The sequence below is a fragment of the Salvelinus alpinus genome, chromosome 10 (genome assembly GCF_045679555.1).
Source record: "Salvelinus alpinus chromosome 10, SLU_Salpinus.1, whole genome shotgun sequence".
Classification (NCBI taxonomy): domain Eukaryota; kingdom Metazoa; phylum Chordata; class Actinopteri; order Salmoniformes; family Salmonidae; genus Salvelinus; species Salvelinus alpinus.
The window spans coordinates 14,933,341-14,956,375 of record NC_092095.1 but is presented as its reverse complement, the minus strand read 5'-3'; the positions used below and the strand labels follow the sequence as shown (position 1 = coordinate 14,956,375).

Below are 23,035 nucleotides of genomic sequence, written 5' to 3'. Positions count from 1 at the left end.
TATATTACACCATCCCCCCTATATTACATCATCCCTCCCATATTACACCACCCCCCCTATATTACACCATCCCCCTGCCTATATCACACACCAGAGATATGAAGTGAAACATTGAACAATTGTGGCCCCATACAAATATTTGATATCTTTAAACCAATGCTACTTTTCCTTATTTTAAGAGTGTGTTCTCCTTCTCAGACCCAGTACTTTCTCACTCTCTCCATCACCAGCTTCTCTCTCAGTCTGATTGCAATCATGACTATCAGGCCTAGCTCTGAGGAGTACCAGTGTCTGACCAGGCCAAATAGACATACTCTTAATATTAACACGTGAGAGACGGAGAGACAAAGAAAGAGAGAAAGAGATAGCAATGGAGACAGAGAGTGATAGAGAGAGATAGAGAGACAGAGTGGTAGACTCTTCATTGATTTAGACTTGAGCAAGGTCACCCCGTACATCACTGTGACTTTGGCAACAAACACACACACACAAACACACACACTCCTGTCCAGATCTGCAACGCATCACTTGGCGCAAGGTTTCCATGGGGACCCAATCATGTCACCACTAGCCAGTGGCTAAAGTGTGTGTGTGTGTGTGTGTGTGTGTGTGTGTGTGTGTGTGTGTGTGTGTGTGTGTGTGTGTGTGTGTGTGTGTGTGTGTGTGTGTGTGTGTGTGTGTGTGTGTGTGTGTGTGTGTGTGTGCCCCTAAAGACAATGTCTAGGACTTTTGAGTTGTCCAACAACTCTCAATTATAGAGATAATTGAATGACTTCAGAAATACATTATTTCACCAATACGTAGAGATGATAGACTGAAATGGTTATGTTTTATTAAACATTATCTCTGCCTGCTCATATTCAACGTGATTATGTTTTATTAAACATTATCTCTGTCTGCTCATATTCAACGTGGTTATGTTTTATTAAACATATTATATCTGTCTGCTCATATTCAACGTGGTTATGTTTTATTAAACATTATCTCTGTCTGCTCATATTCAACGTGATTATGTTTTATTAAACATATTATCTCTGCTTGCTCATATTCAACGTGATTATGTTTTATTAAACATATTATCTCTGTCTGCTCATATTCAACGTGATTATGTTTTATTAAACATATTATCTCTGTCTGCTCATATTCAACGTGATTATGTTTTATTAAACATGTTATATCTGCCTGCTCATATTCAACGTGATTATGTTTTATTAAACATATTATCTCTGTCTGCTCATATTCAACGTGATTATGTTTTATTAAACATGTTATATCTGCCTGCTCATATTCAACGTGATTATGTTTCATTAAACATTATCTCTGTCTGCTCATATTCAACGTGATTATGTTTTATTAAACATGTTATCTCTGCCTGCTCATATTCAACGTGATTATGTTTTATTAAACATGTTATCTCTGTCTGCTCATATTCAACGTGATTATGTTTTATTAAACATATTATCTCTGTCTGCTCATATTCAACGTGATTATGTTTCATTAAACATATTATCTCTGCCTGCTCATATTCAACGTGATTATGTTTCATTAAACATATTATCTCTGTCTGCTCATATTCAACGTGATTATGTTTTATTAAACATATTATCTCTGTCTGCTCATATTCAACGTGATTATGTTTTATTAAACATTATCTCTGTCTGCTCATATTCAACGTGATTATGTTTTATTAAACATATTATCTCTGCCTGCTCATATTCAACGTGATTATGTTTTATTAAACATTATCTCTGTCTGCTCATATTCAACGTGGTTATGTTTAATTAAACATATTATCTCTGTCTGCTCATATTCAACGTGATTATGTTTTATTAAACATGTTATCTCTGTCTGCTCATATTCAACGTGATTATGTTTTATAAACATATTATCTCTGTCTGCTCATATTCAACGTGATTATGTTTTATTAAACATTATCTCTGTCTGCTCATATTCAACGTGATTATGTTTTATTAAACATATTATCTCTGTCTGCTCATATTCAACGTGATTATGTTTTATTAAACATATTATCTCTGTCTGCTCATATTCAACGTGATTATGTTTTATTAAACATATTATCTCTGTCTGCTCATATTCAACGTGATTATGTTTTATTAAACATATTATCTCTGTCTGCTCATATTCAACGTGATTATGTTTTATTAAACATTATCTCTGTCTGCTCATATTCAACGTGATTATGTTTCATTAAACATATTATCTCTGTCTGCTCATATTCAACGTGATTATGTTTTATTAAACATATTATCTCTGCCTGCTCATATTCAACGTGATTATGTTTTATTAAACATATTATCTCTGTCTGCTCATATTCAACGTGATTATGTTTTATTAAACATATTATCTCTGTCTGCTCATATTCAACGTGATTATGTTTTATTAAACATATTATCTCTGTCTGCTCATATTCAACGTGATTATGTTTTATTAAACATATTATCTCTGTCTGCTCATATTCAACGTGATTATGTTTTATTAAACATTATCTCTGTCTGCTCATATTCAACGTGGTTATGTTTTATTAAACATATTATCTCTGTCTGCTCATATTCAACGTGGTTATGTTTTATTAAACATATTATCTCTGCTTGCTCATATTCAACGTGATTATGTTTTATTAAACATATTATCTCTGCCTGCTCATATTCAACGTGATTATGTTTTATTAAACATATTATCTCTGCCTGCTCATATTCAACAGTGTCATATTCCTTGACATCAACTCCACATAGCCCACAATATAACCACTATACAGTATAATTTCCTCTACAGTCTGGGAGGGTTATCCTGTATGCCAGGGATGAGACTGGGTTTTGGTCTCTGGTACAGTATAATGTCAGGAAGCTGGGGTGTTGCCTATTGCACCCCAGAGTTGTTTGAATCCTCTGTGTGAGGAGCTGCTATCAGACAGGAAATGAAAGCAGTAAACTCAGCCTGAGCCACAGACTAAGACCATGCTTGACACTGATTCAGTTAGCAAGGAGGAAGAGAGAGAGCGAGATAGAGAAAGAGGGTGATAGAGAGAGGGAGGAGAGAAAGAGCGGGAGAGATAGGAAGATGGAGAAAGGGAAGGAGAGAGATTGGAAGAGAGAGAGAACGAAAGAGAGAGAGATCGAAATAAGAAAAAGAGAGATATGTCTATCTTTTTTAAACCTTTGTGAGTGCAATGTTTACTGTCCATTTCTAATAGATCTTTGTTGATATTGTTTTGTGGCTACTCACTTTTGTTTGTTTATTTCACTTGCTTTGGCAATGTCAACACATTTCCCATGCCAATAAATTCCCTTTGAATTGAAATTAAAATTGAGAGATAGAGAGCTAGAGCGAGAGAGAGAGAGACCGAGAGAGACCTGATTATTTTGTGTCAGGCTGCTATCTAAGTTGAACTGTATTTCATTTACATATTAATGAGGCATGCACACATACACTGAGTGTACAAAACATGATAAACATTGTCTTAATATTGAGTTGCACCACCTTCTGCACTCAGAACAGCCTCCATTTGTTGAGGCATGGACTCCACATGGTGTTGAAAGCATTCTACAGGGATCTTGGTCCATGTGGACTCCAATGCTTCCCACAGTTGTGTTAAGTTGGCTGGATGTTCTTTGGGCTGTGGGTCATTCTTGATACACATGGGAAACTGTTGAGTGTGAAAAACCCAGCAGCGTTGCAGTTCTTGACACAAACCGGTGTGTCTGGCTAGGGCTGTGGAGGTCAATTTTCGTCAGCCGGTGATTGTCAAGCAAATAACTGTCGGTCTCATGGTAATTGACCACTAATTAACATAAACACATGTAGCATGTCCTGGCTTCCACACAAACAAGCCTACAAGCCTACAAGCCTACAATCCTACAAGCCTACAAACCTACAAGCCTCTGATGCAGACCTTTGAAACTTCTACAAGTCTAAGAAGTCCATGTAATATACAGTTGAAGTCGGAGGTTTACATACACTTAGGTTGGAGTCATTAAAACTTGTTTTTCAACCACTCCACAAATGTATTGTTATTAACAAACTATAGTTTTGGCAAGTCGGTTAGGAAATCTACTTTGTGCATGACACAAGTAATTTATCCAACAATTTTTTACAGACAGATTATTTCACTTATAATTCACTGTATCACAATTCCAATGGGTCAGAAGTTTACATACACTAAGTTGACTGTGCCTTTTAACAGCTTGGAAATGGCAGAAAATGATGTCATGGCTTTAGAAGCTTCTGATTGACACAATTTGAGGCAATTGGAGGTGTACCTGTGGATGTATTTCAAGGCCTACCTTCAAACTCAGTGCCTCTTTGCTTGACATCATAGGCAAATCAAAAGAAATCAGCCAAGACCTCAGAATTAAAATTGTAGACCTCCACAAGTCTGGTTCATCCTTGGGAGCTATTACGCCCTGATCTGTTTCACCTGTCCTTATGATTGTCGCCACCCCCTCCAGATGTCGCTTATTTTCCCCAGTGTATTTATCCCTGTGTTTCCTGTCTCTCTGTGCCAGTTCGTCTAGTATGTTTCAAGTCAACCAGCGTGTTTTCCCCGTGCGCCTGTTTTTGCTATTCTCTCTTTGCTAGTCCTTCCGGTTTTCTGGACTCTGTACCCGCCTGCCTGACCAGTCTGCCTACCCTGACCTTGAGCCAGTCTGCCACTCTGTACCTCCTGGACTCTGATCTGGTTTTGACCTTTTGCCTGCCCATGACTATTCTCTAACCTACCCCTTTTGGAATTATTAAATATCACACGCTCACACCATCTGCCTCCTGTGTCTGCATCTGTGTCTGGCCTTGAGTCCTTATAGGAGCATTTTCCAAAAGCCTGAAGGTACCACGTTCATCTGTACAAACAATAATACGCAAGTAGAAACACCATGGGACCACGCAGCCATTATACCGCTCAGGAAGGAGACGCGTTCTGTTCCCTAGAGATGAACATACTTTGCTGCGAAAAGTGCAAATCAATCCCAGAACAACAGCAAAGGACCTTGTGAAGATGCTGGAGGAAACAGGTACAAAATGATCTATATCCACAGTAAAACGAGTCCTATATCGACATAACCTGAATGGCCGCTCAGCAAGGAAGAAGCCACTTCTACAAAACCGCCATAAAAAAGCCAGACTACGGTTTGCAACTGCACATGGGGACAAAGATCGTACTTTTTGGAGAAATGTCCTCTGGTCTGATGAAACAAAAATAGAACTGTTTGGCCATAATGACGTTATGTTTGGAGGAAAAAGGGGGAGGCTTGCAAGCCGAAGAACAACATCCCAACCGTGAAGCAGGGGGGTGGCAGCATCATGTTGTGTGGGTGCTTTGCTGCAGGAGGGACTGGCGCACTTCACAAAATAGATGGCATCATGAGGTAGGAAAATGATGTGGATATATTGACGCAACATCTCAAGACCTCAGTCAGGAAGTTAAAGCTTGGTCGCAAATGGGTCTTCCAAATGGAAAATACCCCAAGCATACTTCCAAAGTTGTGGTAAAATGGCTTAAGGACAACAAAGTCAAGGTATTGGAGTGGCCATCATAAAGTCCTGACCTCAATCCTATAGAACATTTGTGGGCAGAACTGAAAAAGGCTGTGCGAGCAAGGATGCCTACAAACCTGACTCAGTTACACCAGCTCTGTCAGGAGGGATGGGCCAAAATTCACCCAACTTATTGTGGGAAGCTTGTGGAAGGCAACCCAAAACGTTTGACCCAAGTTAAACAATTTAAAGGCAATGCTACCAAATACTAATTGAGTGAATGTCAAATAAAAGCTGAAATAGATCATTCTCTCTACTATTATTCTGACATTTCACATTCTTAAAATAAAGTGGTGATCTCAACTGACCTAAAACAGGGAATTTTTACAAGGATTAAATGTCAGGAATTGTGAAACTGAGTTTAAATGTATTTGGGTAAGGTTTATGTAAACTTCCGACTTCAACTGTAGCCTTCACCTTCACAATAAATCCATTATTTATTTTAGACAGGTCTAAAGAAACATGACATGAAGAAAATGTAGTCTATTTCAGAAGAACAGAATAGCATACTCTGAGTTGTCCCTATGTTTGGTCTGGCTATGTCATGTGGCCTACATTAGTTCATTTTAGCAGACAAGATTTGATTCAAATTCTGTGGCATTATTTTTATAGTATGAAGAATTCAATTGAACAAAGTTCAATAAAATAGAAAGGATATATTCTCCAAACGATTTGAGGGAGTGCGCACATTCTGCTATCTGTGTTGAGCAGTAAACAAAGAAATAGGTACTCCTTCATGCTTAATTAGGGATCGGCGTCCCGTTATCGGGACAATTGCAAATCATGCAGCGCCTTGTGTCACCATTGCAGATTTTAGAGAAACAACAAATGTCGGTATATATACAGTGGGGAGAACAAGTATTTGATACACTGCCGATTTTGCAGGTTTTCCTACTTACAAAGCATGTAGAGGTCTGTCATTTTTATCATAGGTACACTTCAACTGTGAGAGACGGAATCTAAAACAAAAATCCAGAAAATCACATTGTATGATTTTTAAGTAATTAATTTGCATTTTATTTTATTGTTTGTAGACCTCTACATGCTTTGTAAGTAGGAAAACCTGCAAAATTGTCAGTGTATCAAATACTTGTTCTCCCCACTGTATAAGTGCCTTATATCGGCTGAAAGCTTAAATTCTTGTTAATATAACTGCACTGTCCAATTTACAGTAGCTATTACTGTGAAAAAATGCCATGCTATTGTTTGAGAAGAGCTCCTAACAACAAAACACTTTTTTCACCGCAATAGGTTTGATAAATTCACCTCTGAATGTGAAATGTGTACTTACATTCTGAAATCTTGCTCTGGTTTATCATCCAAAGGGTCCCAGAGATAAATATCGTTTTGTTAGATAAAATCCTTTTTCATAACTTAAAAAGGTCCATATAGTATGCACGATCGATTTTGTGTTTCCACTCGTTCAATTTGCAAAGAAAGGAATCTGTGAAAATCTAACCCTAAACGTTGTTTCAACCAGTCAAATCGTGTTTGTATTTATTCCTCAGAGATTCTAGAACGTAACAAGACTTCACTATATCATTAGGGGTGTAGTATATCCTATAGGATATACCAAATTTGGACAGAGAGCGACACCTTCATGGCAAACCGATGACGCGGGCAGTCTACACTTGAACAATTCCAGCTGTCAAATAAGCACCAATCGGGGTCAAACAAAGATAGCTAGATAGCCAATGAGCTGGGCTTTAAGGGAGTATCTGGAAACCATGTATCCGTGGTAAAATGTAGCTACTAACCTTGTACGACAGCGTGCCTTTTCAATTTGGACAAAAACTATAATAATATGGAGAGTTATACAGTTATGAAAACTGGTTGTTTTGCAAATGTTGAACTTATATGTCTACTAATACTGGAAGAGCTAAAGCAAAGTCCAAGTATACAGATTTGACGATATTCTTGCAGAAAAATGTAATGTGAATGTCTCCTTCACAATTTGCCTAAATGTACCTGAGTGACTTCACACTAAATGTCATGTAGCTTGCTCATACTTCTTTATCCGTCTGAAACTTTGCACATAGACTGCTGTCATCTTGTGGACACCATTAGAATTACAACCAGAGTGATGGCTGGAACAGGGTTATTTCTGCAGCATTTCAAAGATGGTGGTAGAAAAAAGCTGGTTGTTTTTTTCTTTGTATTTTCTTCTACCAGATCTATTGTGTTATACTCTCCTACATTCCATTCACATTTCCACAGTGTTTCCTTTCAAATGGTACCAAGAATATGCATATCCTTGCTTCAGGGCCTGAGATACAGGCAGTTAGATTTGGGTATGACATTTAGGCAAAAATCCCTAAGAATTAATTTAGAGTAATTAATGTAACTTTAGTTGGTCTACAAACGCTGGGCTATATGTTTAGATTTTTAATACATTCTAAGGCTGCATGATGCAACTCTAGTGATGACTTGATAAAAGTTGCTTGAAAGGCTGTACACATTTTGTTGAGTCTCGCATTCACAATTTGTGAAGCACTTGATAATGCCTCGAATTTCCCGGCAGCATCCCCTTCGTGTGGCCATAACGCACCCTAAAAAAATCCATGTCTTTTGCAGCCCTTCTCCCTGAGTGCTTCCTGCTCCGAAGCACCTCTCCTCTCACTCACACGGCTCTCCATCACATGAACAGGTGTCTTTCTCACAGGCTACAAGTGAAGACAGACACATCGGGGACACAACTGCTCCCGTCCGTATCCAATTCCGAGGTGCATATTGAAGATATTGGAAGAACTGTCCACATTTGCTTTTCGTCAGCCAACAAGATGCGTAAGGCCTAACGAACAGCAAAAGCACTAGCCTATATCAGTTTACTATCCCCCATAGTGAAAAAGTTGACCTAAACATAGTCTGGGACAGACGTGGGATGTGATAGATCCCACATTAATACAACCACTATAATCAGAAAAACGTTGTTACGCAATGAGGCTGACGCAACATAAACTATTAGGCTATTTCTTGACATTATAAGTGCAGCAATGCGCACACGGCAGTAGGCTATAAGCGTGAATGTTCCATTAGAAGGAAAACACCATTATTAAAAGTGACCGCAAATGCAATTATGTATGTAATGCTTTTATTATAAAGTTGCATTTTATATGGTGAAAATTATCTTCCCCAAACTTGAAACTCACAAGCTGCTTATATATGACAGTTAGGCTCTACACCTGTTGTAAAGCAGATTAGTTGTGATACAAACCTTATTAAAACATATAGGACTATGGGCTAGGCTACATGAGGTGTGATACTAACCTTATTAAAACATATAGGCCTATGGGCTAGGCTACATGAGGTGTAATACTAACCTTATTAAACCATATAGACCTATGGGCTAGGCTACATGAGGTGTGATACTAACCTTATTAAAACATATAGACCTATGGGCTAGGCTACATGAGGTGTGATACTAACCTTATTAAACCATATAGACCTCTGGGCTAGGCTACATGAGGTGTGATACTAACCTTATTAAACCATATAGACCTATGGGCAAGGCTACATGAGGTGTGATATAAACATTATTTAATCATATAAGCCTATGGGCTAGGCTACATGAGGTGTGATACTAACCTTATTAAAACATATAGACCTATGGGCTAGGCTACATGAGGTATGATACTAACCTTATTAAAACATATAGGTCTATGGGCTAGGCTACATGAGGTGTGATACTAACCTTATTAAAACATATAGGTCTATGGGCTAGGCTACATGAGGTATGATACTAACCTTATTAAAACATATAGACCTCTGGGCTAGGCTACATGAGGTGTGATACTAACCTTATTAAAACATATAGACCTATGGGCTAGGCTACATGAGGTGTGATACTAACCTTATTAAAACATATAGACATATGGGCTAGGCTACATGAGGTGTGATACTAACCTTATTAAAACATATAGGTCTATGGGCTAGGCTACATGAGGTGTGATACTAACCTTATTAAAACATATAGGACTATGGGCTAGGCTACATGAGGTGTGATACTAACCTTATTAAAACATATAGGTCTATGGGCTAGGCTACATGAGGTGTGATACTAACCTTATTAAAACATATAGACCTATGGGCTAGGCTACATGAGGTATGATACTAACCTTATTAAAACATATAGACCTCTGGGCTAGGCTACATGAGGTGTGATACTAACCTTATTAAACCATATAGACCTATGGGCTAGGCTACATGAGGTGTGATACTAACCTTATTAAAACATATAGACCTATGGGCTAGGCTACATGAGGTATGATACTAACCTTATTAAAACATATAGACATATGTGCTAGGCTACATGAGGTGTGATACTAACCTTATTAAAACATATAGGCCTATGGGCTAGGCTACATGAGGTGTGATACTAACCTTATTAAAACATATAGACATATGGGCTAGGCTACATGAGGTGTGATACTAACCTTATTAAAACATATAGACATATGGGCTAGGCTACATGAGGTGTGATACTAACCTTATTAAACCATATAGACCTATGGGCTAGGCTACATGATGTGTGATATAAACATTATTTAATCATATAAGCCTATGGGCTAGGCTACATGAGGTGTGATACTAACCTTATTAAAACATATAGGCCTATGGGCTAGGCTACATGATGTGTGATATAAACATTATTTAATCATATAAGCCTATGGGCTAGGCTACATGAGGTGTGATACTAACCTTATTAAAACATATAGGACTATGGGCTAGGCTACATGATGTGTGATATAAACATTATTTAATCATATAAGCCTATGGGCTAGGCTACATGAGGTGTGATACTAACCTTATTGAAACATATAGACCTCTGGGCTAGGCTACATGAGGTGTAATACTAACCTTATTAAAACATATAGGACTATGGGCTAGGCTACATGAGGTGTGATACTAACCTTATTAAAACATATAGGCCTATGGGCTAGGCTACATGAGGTGTGATACTAACCTTATTAAAACATATAGGCCTATGGGCTAGGCTACATGAGGTGTGATATAAACATTATTTAATCATATAAGCCTATGGGCTAGGCTACATGATGTGTGATATAAACATTATTTAATCATATAGGCCTATGGGCTAGGCTACATGAAGTGTGATATTAACATTATTAAAACATATAGGTCTATGGGCTAGGCTACATGAGGTGTGATACTAACCTTATTAAACCATATAGACCTATGGGCTAGGCTACATGAGGTATGATACTAACCTTATTAAAACATATAGGCCTATGGGCTAGGCTACATGAAGTGTGATATTAACATTATTAAAACATATAGGTCTATGGGCTAGGCTACATGAGGTGTGATACTAACCTTATTAAAACATATAGACCTCTGGGCTAGGCTACATGAGGTGTGATACTAACCTTATTAAACCATATAGACCTCTGGGCTAGGCTACATGAGGTGTGATACTAACCTTATTAAACCATATAGACCTATGGGCTAGGCTACATGAGGTGTGATACTAACCTTATTAAAACATATAGGTCTATGGGCTAGGCTACATGAGGTGTGATACTAACCTTATTAAAACATATAGACCTATGGGCTAGGCTACATGAGGTGTGATACTAACCTTATTAAAACATATAGGTCTATGGGCAAGGCTACATGAGGTGTAATACTAACCTTATTAAAACATATAGGTCTATGGGCTAGGCTACATGAGGTGTGATACTAACCTTATTAAAACATATAGGCCTATGGGATGGGCTACATGATTAGAAAAAGTCACCAAAAAAAGACATTGTTTCTTATGCTGGGCATCATTCACAAGTGATAATATATAATTCACAAGTGATAGGCTAATATTATAACCCATCAGAATATTATTGACTTATTTCTGTCTTTACATATAATAGATAATAGATATATGACTTTGTTTTTATTTAGAATGGATCAGTATCATGCACCTGTCTCGAAACAGGGGCAAGGGAAACATAAATGTCATCTATGCACTTATATAACGAATGGAGGACACTTATCCAGTGGTTCATTTCCACGCCAGCCAGGTTGTCACACCCTGATCTGTTTCACCTGTCTTTGTGCTTGTCTCCACCCACTCCAGGTGTCACCCATCTTCCACATTATCCCCAGTGTATTTATCCCTGTATTCTCTGTTTGTCTGTTGCCAGTTCGTCTTGTCAAGCCTACCAGCGTCTTTTTCCTGCGCTCTGTTTTCTAGCCCTCCTGGTTCAGACCTGTTCTGCCTGCCCTGACCTCGAGCCTGCCTGCTCCGCTGTACCTTTTGGACTCTGATCTGGTTAATGAACTTCTGCCTGTCCTCAACCTGCCTATTGCCTGCCCCTTGTATTTTAATAAATATCAGAGAATCTAACCATCTGCCTCATGTGTCTGCATCTGGGTCTCGCCTTGTGTCGTTATACAGGTAGGCTATACTCCTGTTGTAAAGATAAGCAATGTGCTTAACATTTGCTTAATATTAGGAAAGTTGAGAAATATATATAGTAGGTCTAGCCTATACAAAGCTGATGGGATCCCCTTTTTCATAGCGGCTGCAGGTAGCCTAGTTGTTCGAGCGTTGGACCAGTAACCAAAAGGTTGCTGGATTGAATCCATCATGACTCGTGACCGCCGGTATGGCGGTTATACGGTCACCGTAACATCCCTACACCTGGCAGTTACAGTTATGTAACTGTCTGGTAGTACTGTATTGCCCATTCACCCTCTGAATGGCAAACAAACAATCCATGTCTCAATTGTCTCAAGGCTTAAAAATCCTTATTTAACCGGTCTCCTCCCCTTCATCTACACAGATTAAAGTGGATTGACATCAATAAGGAAAAATAGCTTTCACCTGGATTCACCTGGTGAGTTTAAGTAATGGAAAGAGCATGTTCCTAATGCTTTGTACACTCAGTGTACACACTAACATTGCAGGCCCGCAGGCGCGCACACACACACACACACACACACACACACACACACACACACACACACACACACACACACACACACACACACACACACACACACACACACACACACACACACACACACTCTCCAATGGAGGCTGGTGGTAGAGGCTATAGGAGGACATGCTCATTGTAATGGCTGGAATGGAGTAAATGGAACAGTATCAAACACATCAAACATACGGAAACCACATGTTTGACTGTGTTCCATTAATTAAATTCCCGTCATTCCACACACACAGACACACAGACCCTGAGGAATAGGTTAAATTGCCACACATTCTAAACCCAACAAGACCTTTAATGAGGAGATATTTGGTATAGCATGATAGATAAACCATTTTATAACACTAGATATAATCCACAGGGAATTCAGTCCGTCCCCATTGTTTGGTTATCAGGAGTTATCTACTGTTCAGCCATCACTCATTGTTTTGGCCCTCTGTGTCCTTTGTCTCCATTGAGACTGTCTGACCTATCAGAGATGAGCGCTGTAGCTGAGAGGGACGGGTGAGAGGTCAAATTGGACGAGTGTCACGTTCCCTCTCGCTTCCCTTATCTCTGAACATGACAAGGCTACAAAAGCAGACTGTGTATGTGTGTGTGTGTGTGTGTGTGTGTGTGTGTGTGTGTGTGTGTGTGTGTGTGTGTGTGTGTGTGTGTGTGTGTGTGTGTGTGTGTGTGTGTGTGTGTGTGTGTGTGGGGGAGGGGTTCTTTATCTCAGCTACAAATGGATGTTGTTTTTAAGTATGTTTTTACAGGGCATTCGGAAAGTATTCAGACCCCTTGACTTTTTCCACATTTTGTTACGTTACAGCCTTATTCTAAAATGGATTAAATCTTTTTTCCCCTCATTAATCTACACACGAAACCCCATAATGACGAAGCAAAAACAGAAGGCATTGTATCTCTGAACCAGCTCTCTTCACTGACAAGAGGAAATGACAAGTGAATTATACTTAACTGTTTAAACTCTAGTTGACTGGTTATCCAACCCAGGTCATAAGTGAAACTCAAGACCATGTTAGTGCACTGAGCTAAAGCCTTTAAGTCTTTAAGGATACTACCAGTGGCCTAACTTCATCCCTCAGTGGTTTGAAGGCCTTTTCAATAGAGCCGATTCCAGCTCCATCTTATGCAGGGGGACCCGCTCCACTGGAGCAGCTGATAGGCTTCTCAACGCCCATTCACACGGCCAATCACTAGTCACGGATGGGTTAGGATCCATATGTCTGGTGCCTCCCATTAGAGATAAAAACGCATGCATGCTTACACACACACGCACGCAAGTACACACACACACACACACACACACACACACACACACACACACACACACACACACACACACACACACGCACACGCACACAGACACACACACACACACGCAAGTACACACACACACACACACACACACACACACACGCACACGCACACACACATACACACACTCCTACACACACACACACTCCTACACACACACACACACACACACACACACACACACACACACACACACACACACACACACACACACACACACACACACACACACACACACACACACACACACACACACACACACACACACACACACACACACACACACCACACACACACACACACACACACACCACACACCACACACACACATACACACACACATAGGCAAGTACACACAAATCCACACACAAACACACACAAGTACACACCAACACACGCAAGTACACACACACACATGCAAAGCTTTGGCAAAGGTCCTCCAGTGTTGATGTAAACTCAAAAGTAGTCTTTCGGGGACCTCTCCTTGGCTAGCCTGGCTTAGACGCGCTTGCGAAAGATCTCATGCTCCACAGAAAAATTACACACAAGGATTTTGTCACAGTTCTCACCTAAGAAACATAACTGTAGCTAAACACTGCACACTCACAGAGACACCACGGCCAAACATGCTTATATCTGGCAGATAGAACAGCTTTGAAAAAGCCTGACAGTAGCGAAACACTGACAAAATAATCTGAAGAAACGTGTGGGAGTTGTTTTTCATATTCGATGACTAGTGAGGTGGTGTGTTCCCGGCATCACAGAGAGAAGCTCTGTGGTTTGTTTGAATATTTCAACACTCTCAAAGTTAGTTGAGACTTTCTGAAAACGTGGACAATGAGGGTCTGAGAATTAAGATGGAATGCTGAAAAGGAGTGACTTGAACTCACTAAACCTGTTATCTTTTCAAATGGTTTACTATTGAATAGCTATGTTATCTGGCTACTGAATACGCCTGGACTCAGGAAAAATAAAACTATTGGAAAGTCATCACAGTCTTCTGGAATGTAGAAGTGTCAGTGTGTTATGTGTGCGTGAGTGCGAGCGTCTGTGCGTGTGTACCCTTATCCTAATCGTCCTCTGTTCCTCTGGTGATGTAGAGGTTAACCCAGGCCCTGCAGCCCCCAGCAGCACTCCCATTCCCCAGGCGCTCTCATTTGTTGACTTCTCTTTCTAAAATGATCTGCCGAAATTGTTGCAACCCCTTTCTAAGTATATATCAATGATATCACTCTTCCTGCTGGTGATTCTCTGATCCACCTCTACGCAGATGACACCATTCTGTATTCATCTGGCCCTTCTTTGGACACTCTGTTAAACTTCTTGTGGGCCGGTGGCAGTATTCGGTATTTCGGAAGACTGACGTGCCCAAAGTAAACTGCCTATTACTCAGGCCCAGAAGCTAGGATATGCATATTATTGGGAATATCAAAGGAATACCTCCCAGATTGCAGTTCCTAGAGCTTCCAGTAGATGTCAACAGTCTTTAGAAAGAGTTTTAGGCTTGTTTTTTAAAAAATTTGCTAGAATTTGTAGTTTTTCTAAGTGGCTCTCATTTTGGCTGAAGTGTTGTGGCGCGCGTGGATGAGAGCGTGCACTTCGTTATTTATCTCCGGTAATGAACATACTATTCTCCGTCTTAAATTGTATGGTTTATTTACATATTAGGGTACCTGAGGATTGATTAGAAACGTTGTTTGTCTTGTTTGGATGAAGTTTATTGGTAACGTTTGGGATTCATTTTGTTTGCATTTTGAACGAGGGGAAACCAGTGGATTATTGAATGAAGCGTGCCAACTAAACGGACTTTTTTGGGATATAAAGAAGGACTTTAGCGAACAAAAGGACAATTTTTTAATGTAGCTGGGACCCTTTGGATTGCAAACAGAGGAAGATCTTCAAAGGTAAGTGATTTATTTTATCGCTATTTCTGACATTCTAAACGCCTCTGCTTGTTTGGAAAATGTTTAATGCTTTTGTATGCGGGGCATTGTCCTCAGATAATCGCATGGTATGCTTTCGCCGTAAAGCCTTTTTGAAATCGGACAAAGCGGCTGGATTAACAAGAAGTTAAGCTTTTAAATGATGGAGGACACTTGTATTTTCATGAATGTTTATTAATATTACAATTTTGTATTTTGAATTTGGCGCGCTCCGATTTCACCGGATGTTGTCGAATTTGATCCCGCTAGAGGAGTTTACGCAGTAAGAGGTTAACAAACCTCCAAACAAGCTTCAATGCCATACAACACTCCTTCCGTGGCCTCCAACTGCTTTTAAATGCTAGTAAAACTAAATGCATGCTCTTCAACCAATTGCTGCCCGCACCTGCCCACCTGACTAGGATCAATTCTCTGGACGGTTCTGACTTGTATATGTGGACAACTACAAATAACGAGGTGTCTGGTTAGACTGTACACTCTCCATCCAGACTCACATTAAGCCTCTCCAATCCAAATCTCAAGTCCAAAATTAAATCTAGAATCGTCTTCCTATTTTGTAACAAAGACTCCTTTAGTCATTCTGCCAAACATACCCTCGTAAAATTGACTATCATACCGATCCTTGACTTCGGCGATGTCATTCACAAAATAGCCTCCAACACTACTCAAAAAATTGGATGCAGTCTATCACAGTGCCATCCGTTTTACATTTACATTTAAGTCATTTAGCAGACGCTCTTATCCAGAGCGACTTCCATCACTGCGACCTGCATGCTCTCGTTGGTTGGCCCTCACTACATATTCGTCACCAAACCCACTGGCTCCAGGTCATCTATAAGTCTTTACTAGGTAACGCCCCGCCTTATCTCAGCTCACTGGTCACCATAGCAACACCCACCAGTAGCACATGCTCCAGCAAGTATATTTCACTGGTCATCCCCAAAGCCAACACTTCCTTTGGCCGCCTTTCCTTCCAGTTCTCTGCTGCCAATGACTGGAACGAATTGCAAAAAGCTGGAGTCTTATATCTAACTCTCTAACTTTAAGCATCAGCTGTCAGAGCAGCTTACCGAACACTGTACCTGTACACAGCCAATCTGTAAATAGCACACCCAACTATCTCATCCCCATATTGTTATTTACCCTCTTGCTCTTTTGCACCCCAGTATCTCAACTTGCACATCATCATCTGCACATCTATCAGTCCAGTGTTAATGCTAAATTGTAATTATTTCGCCTCCATGGCCTATTTATTGCCTACCTCCCTGCTCTTCTACATTTGTACACACTGTAGATAGATTTTTCTATTGTGTTATTGACTGTACGTTTGTTTCTGTGTAACTCTGTGTAACGGATGTGAAATGGCTAGCTAGTTAGCGGGTACGCGCTAATAGCGTTTCAATCGGTTACGTCACTTGCTCTGAAACCTAGAAGTAGTGTTTCCCCTTGCTCTGCAAGGGCCGCGGCTTTTGTGGAGCGATGGGTAACGATGCTTCGTGGGTAACTGTTGTTGATGTGTGCAGAGGGTCCCTGGTTCGCGCCCGGGTCGGGGCGAGGGGACGCCGTAAAGTTATACTGTTACATCTGTGTTGTTGTTTTTGTCGAACTGCTTTGCTTTATCTTGGCCAGGTCAAAGTTGTAATTTAGAACGTGTTCTCAACTGGCCGACCTGGTTAAATAAAGGTGAAATAAAAAATAAAAGAACGTACCTGTGACCAGTTCTCTTATCTCCACGTCTCCAGTCTTGCGTAACAGGCGGACCAGGGCAGGTATGCCCCCACAGTTCTTCAGGGTGATCTTGTTGTCGTCGTTGGCCTTGCCGTAGACCAGGTTCCTCAGGGCTCCACAGGCACTGCGGTGGACCTCACTCATACGGTGGTCCAACAAGTCTACCAGCAGCTGGATCCCACCTTGACGACGAATCTGACAGAGAGATGGAGAGAAACAAATTGTGGAGAAAAGGGTGAGTAACGTTGCCTGAGATTTTAAAGACGTGTCTACCAAGCAAACGCGTTGGCTTTAGCTCAGTGGCCATTTTGTTTTAACCATTTTAGTGGATGCTCTTATCCAGAGCAACTTACAGGAACAATTAAGGTTGAGTGCACACGGGCACATCAGATTGTTTCACCTGCTTGACTCAGCAACCTTCCAGTTGCTGGCTCAAAGCTCTTAATCTCTAGGTTAATACAATGTTGAGGCACAGAGCTCTTAACCTCTAGGCCAATACAATGTTGAGGTACAGAGCTCTTAACCTCTAGGCTAATACAATGTTGAGGCTCAAAGCTCTTAACCTCTAGGCCAATACAATGTTGAGGTACAGAGCTCTTAACCTCTAGGCTAATACAATGTTGAGGCTCAAAGCTCTTAACCTCTAGGCCAATACAATGTTGAGGTACAGAGCTCTTAACCTCTAGGCTAATACAATGTTGAGGTACAGAGCTCTTAACCTCTAGGCTAATACAATGTTGAGGCTCAAAGCTCTTAACCTCTAGGCTAATACAATGTTGAGGCTCAAAGCTCTTAACCTCTAGGCTAATACAATGTTGAGGCTCAAAGCTATTAACCTCTAGGCTAATACAGTGTTGAGGTACAGAGCTCTTAACCTCTAGGCTAATACAATGTTGAGGTACAGAGCTCTTAACCTCTAGGCTAATACAATGTTGAGGCTCAAAGCTCTTAACCTCTAGGCTAATACAATGTTGAGGTACAGAGCTCTTAACCTCTAGGCTAATACAATGTTGAGGCACAGAGCTCTTAACCTCTAGGCTAATACAATGTTGAGTCTCAAAGCTCTTAACCTCTAGGCTAATACAATGTTGAGGCTCAAAGCTCTTAACCTCTAGGCTAATACAATGTTGAGGCTCAAAGCTCTTAACCTCTAGGCTAATACAGTGTTGAGGTACAGAGCTCTTAACCTCTAGGCTAATACAGTGTTGAGGCACAAAGCTCTTAACCTCTAGGCCAATACAATGTTGAGGTACAGAGCTCTTAACCTCTAGGCCAATACAATGTTGAGGTACAGAGCTCTTAACCTCTAGGCTAATACAATGTTGAGGTACAGAGCTCTTAACCTCTAGGCTAAGACAATGTTGAGGCTCAAAGCTCTTAACCTCTAGGCTAATACAGTGTTGAGGTACAGAGCTCTTAACCTCTAGGCTAATACAGTGTTGAGGTACAAAGCTCTTAACCTCTAGGCTAATACAATGTTGAGGTACAGAGCTCTTAACCTCTAGGCCAATACAATGTTGAGGTACAGAGCTCTTAACCTCTAGGCTAATACAATGTTGAGGCTCAAAGCTCTTAACCTCTAGGCTAATACAATGTTGAGCTACAGAGCTCTTAACCTCTAGGCTAATACAATGTTGAGGTACAGAGCTGGGTGACCTTGAGGAAAAATCTCTAAAAACTAGCACACTACCTATTGAATCAATCTGTACTTACTGTAAATGATACCTCTAAATGTACAGTACAATGTAATCATGTACACTAAATTATTTCCTGGGAGATGAGACAAAACAGAAGTGTCAGCTGTTTTTCCAGTAGCCTGGCCCTCCAGGTGTTACAATAACCAGGTTTCCACCAACATTTTTACGCGAGTAAAACACATGCCGGATAAAAAATGTCACGGCAGGCCTGATGGAAACAGTAAATTTGTCGATAAACTTTCCAAATGTCGACAAAACAAAATATGCTTGACAAGTTGGGATCTTTTTGTGTCTGTAAAATTAATGATGCAAGAAATGGCGGTGGAAACGCTTTTATGAGCAAATATTATATAACAACTATCATATGGAAGTGAACTTGGAGTCACCCGATGAGATGTTGTGTGGTCCTCCCACCATGACTTGAGAACCAGTTTATTGCTGGGTGGTGAAAGTGCACGGTGATGAGCTTGAGTCTTCTTTCCATGACTTGAGAACCAGTTTATTGCTGGGTGGTGAAAGTGCACGGTGATGAGCTTGAGTCTTCTTTCCATGACTTGAGAACCCAGTTTATTGCTGGGTGGTGAAAGTGCACGGTGATGAGCTTGAGTCTTCTTTCCATGACTTGAGAACCCAGTTTATTGCTGGGTGGTGAAAGTGCACGGTGATGAGCTTGAGTCTTCTTTCCATGACTTGAGAACCCAGTTTATTGCTGGGTGGTGAAAGTCCACGGTGATGAGCTTGATTCCTCTTTCCACTAAATATCGTTGTTTTTGTTCTGGTGACATGATGATCGATGCTTGGCTGCCTTTTGACAAATACAAATAATCTCACTTGTCCATAATCATCTCATTATATAGGCTATACCCGCACTCTATCTGCCAGCTGTTGGCTGGAATGCACATACCAATAACAGAGTGGGCACATTCACTATATAACGCAATGTTTTTTGTGACAAAACCATCAGTAGAGTGGAACATGCGATGGAAATGTGTCTTATTTATTAGTACAAGAGAATTTACCAACAAAAGTTATTTTTCTGTTCACGATGTCATCACATGTCATTTGATGGAAACACATGTCTGGTGGAAAATGCACATATTGTTTTTATGCGGATTTTAAAATATTCAGATGAAAATCTTTCACCAATTGGAAACCTAGCTAATCATAACCTTCACCTGCTGGTGTTCCAGACTGTTTCACTACAGGGACCTTCTAGTACACTCAGGCGGCCAATGAGCAGAGAGAAAGGAGGATTCCAAACAGTCATCAGGGAGTTCTAATGATCATAGAACTCTGCATAGATCCACAGGAGGTCGTTAACAACCAAGTGGTGAATATGTGTGTGTGTGTGAGATGCAAATGTGTGTGTGTGTGTGTGTGTGTGTGTGTGTGTGTGTGTGTGTGTGTGTGTGTGTGTGTGTGTGTGTGTGTGTGTGTGTGTGTGTGTGTGTGTGTGTGTGTGTGTGTGTGTGTGTGTGTGTGTGTGTGTGTGTGTGTGGGTGTGTAGGTGCGTGTGTGAGGGTGTGTGTCAGATCCTAGATGCCCTGCAAGACATCCATTTATAAATAGTATTCCTATTTCCTGCTATAAAGAGCTGCTGGCCCAGATCACAAATTACTTTCTCCTGTAAGACTTAGCTCTGTGTTTGACCTCAACCTTCTACACACAAACGTTAGATAGCATCACCACACAGAGGGAGAGAGGGAGAAGGGGTGAGGGAGAAGGCGAGTGAGAGAGATAAGGTAGAAAGGGGAAAAGGTAGAAAGGGTGTGATTGAGAGGGGAGTAAGAGAAATAGGGGGAGGTAGAGGGATTGCAAAAGGGAAGAGAAGGAGGGAGAGAGAGAGAGAGAGGGAGAGAGAGAGAGAGAGAGAGAGAGAATAGAGAGAGAGAGGGGTGGGGGAGATAGAGACAGAGAGAGAGAGAGAGAGAGAGAGAGAGAGAGAGAGAGAGAGAGAGAGAGAGAGAGAGAGAGAGAGAGAGAGAGAGAGAGAGAGAGAGAGAGAGAGAGAGAGAGAGAGAGAGAGAGAGAGAGAGAGAGAGAGAGAGAGAGAGAGAGAGAGAGAGAGAGAGACAGACAGAGAGAGAGAGACAGAGAGAGAGAGACAGAGAGAGAGAGACAGAGAGATAGAGAGAGAGAGAGGACAGGGAGAGAGAGGACAGAGAGAGAGTGGAGGAGAGAGAGAGAGGAGAGAGCGGATGAGAGAGAGGACAGGGAAAGGTTGGAAAAGGTGTTTGATGACACTGCAGAAGTTTATCGCTCCAAATAAATGTCAGTAATCTTTTCAATTAAGTCGGATGAACCCTGAACTGAATACTAAACAAACCACACACACTGATACTCAAAAACACTTCTGCTCCCCCCCCCCAGTGATTGTTTTGTCACTGGCTTACACACAAAATCCCACAATGTCAAAGTGGAATTTAGTTTTTAGATTTATTTTTTTTTTTTATTTTTTTTTTACAAATTACTTAACTAAAAGCTGAAATATCTTGTGTGAATAAGTATTCAACACCTTTGTTATGACAAACCTAAATAAGTACAGGAGTAAAAATGTGCTTAACAAAATCACATAATAAGATGCATGGACTCACTCTGTGTGCAATAATAGTGGTAAACATAATTTTTCTACACAAACATTTATGTGTAAGGTCCCTCGGTCGAGAAGTACAATTCAAGCACAGATTCAAACACAAAGACCAGGGAGGTTTTTCCAATGCCTCGTTAAGAAGGGAACCTATTGGTAGATAGCTGAAATAAAAAGCAGACACTGAATATCCCTTTGATCATGGTGAAGTTATCCATTACGCTTCGGATGGTGTATCAATACACCCAGTCACTACAAAGATAAAGGCGTCTTTCCTAACTCAGTGGCCGGAGAAGAAGGAAACCACTCAGCGATTTCACCATGAGGCCAATGGTGATTTTAAAACAGTTACAGGGTTTAAAGGCTGTGATAGGAGAAAATTGAGGATGAATCAACAACATTGTAGTTACTCCACAATACCAGCTTAAATGACAGAGTGAAAAGAAGGAAGCCTGTACAGAAAACATTCATGCTGTTTGCAATAAGGCACTAAAGTAATAGTGCAAAACATTTGGTAAATAAATTCATGTTTTGTCCTGAATACAAACCTTTTTGTTTGGGGCAAATCCAACAATACGTCACTGAGTACCACTCTTCACATTTTCAAGGATGGTGGTGGCTGCATCATGTTATGGGTATGCTTGTCATCAGCAAGCACTCAGGAGACATTTAGGATAAAAATAAATGTAATAGAGCTAAGCACATGCAAAATCTTAATGGAAAACCTGTTTCAGTCTGCTTTCCAACAGACATGGGAGATAAATTCACATTTCAGCAGTGACAATAATGGGAATGAAAACAGCATGGCGCAGACTGAGATGGTCGCCTCGCTTTGCGTTCTTAGGAAACTATGGAGTATTTTGTTATTTTATGTATTATTTCTTACATTGTTACCCCAGGAAATCTTAAGTCTTATTACATACATACTTGCCAACATTACAACCAGGAATACAACTTTCCTAAAGCAGATCCTCTCTTCGGACCACCACCCAGGACAATGGATCTAATCCCAGCAGCTGACCGAAAACAATGGCGACGGTCTTCTGGTCAAGCTTCGTAAAAGGGCACATCGCTCACAAGTAAACTACTCGCCAATGTCCAGTCTCTTGACAACAAGGTAGATGAAAATCGAGCAGTGGTTGCCTTCCAGAGACACATCAGAGATTGTAACATTCTCTGTTTCACAGAAGCATGGCTTTCTCGGGATATGTTGTCAGAATCGGTCCAGCCACCGGGCTTCTCCGTGCT

At 40.6% G+C, this 23,035-nt stretch overlaps 1 protein-coding gene across 1 annotated transcript in view; it reads right to left on the bottom strand.

Moving 5' to 3' along the window:
* LOC139531541 (catenin delta-2-like) overlaps positions 1-23,035 on the bottom strand; it is a 571,014-nt gene that overhangs the window by 178,484 nt on the left and 369,495 nt on the right. Inside the window, exon 14 of the mRNA XM_071328059.1 lies at positions 17,485-17,698. Coding sequence (XP_071184160.1) covers positions 17,485-17,698 — 214 coding nt within the window. The remainder of the gene's footprint in view (positions 1-17,484; positions 17,699-23,035) is intronic.